Source organism: Myotis brandtii, unplaced genomic scaffold (assembly GCF_000412655.1).
Source record: "Myotis brandtii unplaced genomic scaffold, ASM41265v1 scaffold1733, whole genome shotgun sequence".
NCBI classification, from domain to species: Eukaryota; Metazoa; Chordata; class Mammalia; order Chiroptera; family Vespertilionidae; genus Myotis; species Myotis brandtii.
Window position 1 is genome coordinate 599559 of NW_005356400.1, and position 3467 is coordinate 603025.

The window sequence follows — 3467 nt, forward strand, 5'->3', positions numbered from 1 at the left end:
CGGGGTGGGCCGGGCACGAGTTGGCGAGGGAGCCAGCCGGGCTGGCGGGGAGGGCACAGTCCCCGTTGGGCAGGTCGTCGAAGCTGAGGGACAGCGGCCTCTTCTCTTGGGCAGCCTTGTCGCTCTCGAAGGTGTCGTCCGGGAGGTTCGACTGCGGGAGAGAGGCATCTCGTGTTATTTTTAAATACAGGTGAGGTGTCTGGTGTGGTTGATTTCCAGATAAGCTGTAACACAATTAAAATAAAAAGCCAGCCCAGCTGGTGTGGCTCAGCAGTTGAGCGTCGACCTGTGAACCAGGAGTTCATGGTTAGATTCCAGGTCGGGGCACATGCCCGGGTTGCGGGCTCGATCCGGCCCCAGCGTGGGGCGTGCAGGAGGCAGCCGATCCAGGATTCTCTCTCATCAGTGATGTTTCTCTCCCTCTCCCTCTCCCTTCCTCTCTGAAATCAATAAAACTACTTTTTAAAAAATAAAATAAGTAAAAACCCAGATCTCTCATCATAGTAGCATTTTGTTTGTTGGTTTTGTGTGTGTGTGTGTGTCCAGCTACAGCAAACAGGCCTTTAAAAACCTCCCTTTCCGGGTGGACGTTCACATTTTCCCGGGGAAAGGCTGGGGCCCGGCCAGGAGTTTGTTCCCTGATCCCAGGACCTCACAGCTTCGCAGCCACACGTAGGGGTAACAGCACCAACTTAAAACACTTGTGTGCCCCGGCCTGTGCGTGAGACTGCACATTCACTGCCGTACGGAGAGGAGCGCACGGGGGATCCGGGGACGTGAATGTGAGAACAGCCGGCTCCGATGAGCATAAACTGAACGCCTTTGTAACAAAAACAAAACAAACAAACAAAAACCCTCTTTTGGCATCTAGCTTGAAAGACATGCTATTTCATTGAAAAGATGTGATACTTTGTTCGGCTTTTATTTTATTTTTTAAATATATCTTTATTGATTTCAGAGAGGAAGGGAGAGGGAGACAGAAACACCAATGATGAGAGAATTATTGACCGGCTGCCTCCTGCTCGCCCCCCACTGGGGATCGAGCCTGCAACCCGGGCCTGTGCCCCGACCCGGAATCGAACCGTGACCCCCTGGTTCATAGGTCGACGCTCACCCCCTGAGCCCCGCGGGCCGGGCTCCGTTCTGCTTTTATTAAGTTGGTACAAACACTACAGTGAACTGAGACCAGTGAACGAAGAACCTTTTTAAAGGAAACAGCGCTAGTCACGTGGGTTTAAGCCCGAGTTCCTCCCCAGCCCTTCCTGGTGAGCACCGAGCACAAGGACTCGGGTACTTGGCATCAAGTCCCCCCGGGCCTCAGTGTCACTGTGTCACTTTAAAAAGGGGAAGCCCGTTACCGTTACCGTGGGTGTCCTCACAGCAGCGGAGACGAACCACAGCACAGAAGCAGGGTGGTTAGACGAGAAAGACACAGGGCTCTCCCACCAACTGCATGCAAGACGAGTCCCCGCCCAGGGAGCGGACAGAGGACAAGCAGGAGACAAGCAGAGCACGCAGCCCCCGCCCCGCGGCCGCTGGGCCGCACTCACATAGGACTCGAGCACGGCCTTGGGCCTCAGCCTGAGGGAGGGCAGGTCGCACACAGAGCGGCTGCGGTGCAGCTTGGCCAGGAGCGTGTCCTGCAAGGCGCTCAGGGCGGACAGCCGCCGGGGCTTGTCCGGGGAGGGCTGCAGCCACCGCTTCCGGAGCGAGAGACGGGGACAGGGAGAGCAGGGACAGGTTAGGGTGAGCGTCTCGGCAAGCGTTTCAGGTTAGAACACAGGCGGCGGCAAAATGCTGATCGCGCCCCAGCCGGTGTGGCTCAGTGGACAGAGCGTCGGCCTGGGGACCGAAGGGTCCAGGGTTCGAGTCCCATCAAGGGGATGTACCTCGGTTGCAGGCTCCTCCCCGGCCCCAGCCTTGGTCGGGGCGCTTGCAGGAGGCAACCAATCAAAGTGTCTCTCTGTCTCTCCCTCTCTCTCCCACTCTCCCTAAAAATCAATGGAAAAGTATCCTCGGGCGAGAATTAACAGAACAACAAAAAAAAATGCTGCTGTTAGAGAAGGTTCGGGAGGAATCCGTGTTATTACCAAAGCGGCAGGGAGCGCGGGGGACGGGCAGGAAGGCAGCGGGGCCGCCTGTGCGCGCAGCAGAGGCGGCTGGGGTGTCGCTGGGTGAGTAGGGGGTGAGCTTGAGAACCGCGTCGCTAGGAAGGACGAGAGGACGAGAGGCCCTAACGCAGGGTCAGGCCCTATTGCAGGGTGTCAGTGTTTGGGACACGAGGCCACGGCCTCGGGCTCACGTCTCCACCCCAGAATCACACTGAACTTACGAAGAAGGCGTGGTCTTTGAAGGTGGGCGTCTCGGGGGTGCCCTGGCTGTAAATGGACATCCTCCGCTGCAGGGCGGCCGCCTTGCTCCCGGTGCCGGCGGACGGGGTCACGTCCTCCACGTCGAAGGGGCTGGAAAACAGCAGGTCCCGGAGGTGAGCTGTCAGGCACCTGCCTGACCGACCGCAGGCTCTGGAAGCACCTGGTTTCACTCATGGAAATTCTAACCAGCGGGAGGGGCGGGGCGGGGCCCAGTGGTTTGTCAGAAAATCAGACAAGATGAGAGGAAGCTGAGTGTAAGAACCACTCGAGGGACCAGCAGTCATCATCACACACACGTACCACCTGCCTGCACACGTACCACCTGCCTGCACACCTACCCCCTGCCTGCACACGTACCACCTGCCTGCACACCTACCCCCTGCCTGCACACGTACCACCTGCCTGCACACCTACCCCCTGCCTGCACACGTACCACCTGCCTGCACACCTACCCCCTGCCTGCACACGTACCACCTGCCTGCACACCTACCCCCTGCCTGCACACGTACCACCTGCCTGCACACCTACCCCCTGCCTGCACACGTACCACCTGCCTGCACACCTACCCCCTGCCTGCACACGTACCACCTGCCTGCACACCTACCCCCTGCCTGCACACGTACCACCTGCCTGCACACCTACCCCCTGCCTGCACACGTACCACCTGCCTGCACACCTACCCCCTGCCTGCACACGTACCACCTGCCTGCACACCTACCCCCTGCCTGCACACGTACCACCTGCCTGCACACCTACCCCCTGCCTGCACACGTACCACCTGCCTGCACACCTACCCCCTGCCTGCACACGTACCACCTGCCTGCACACCTACCACCTGCCTGCACACCTACCACCTGCCTGCACACACACCACCTGCCTGCACACCTCCAATCTACCTGCACACATACCACCTGCCTGCATACATACCACCTGCCTACACACATACCACCTGCCTGCATACACACCACCTGCCTGCACACCTCCAATCTACCTGCACACACACCACCTGCCTGCACACCTACCACCTGCCTGCACACATACCACCGACCTGCACACGTACCACCTGCCTGCACACCTCCAATCTACCTGCACACA

At 59.1% G+C, this 3467-nt stretch overlaps 1 protein-coding gene across 1 annotated transcript in view; it reads right to left on the bottom strand.

Moving 5' to 3' along the window:
- Positions 1–3467, bottom strand: part of FAM65B (family with sequence similarity 65, member B) — a 31906-nt gene that overhangs the window by 13849 nt on the left and 14590 nt on the right. Inside the window, exons 10-12 of the mRNA XM_014537144.1 lie at positions 2333–2462; positions 1551–1700; positions 5–151 (exon numbers count right to left, since the gene is read on the bottom strand). Coding sequence (XP_014392630.1) covers positions 5–151; positions 1551–1700; positions 2333–2462 — 427 coding nt within the window. The remainder of the gene's footprint in view (positions 1–4; positions 152–1550; positions 1701–2332; positions 2463–3467) is intronic.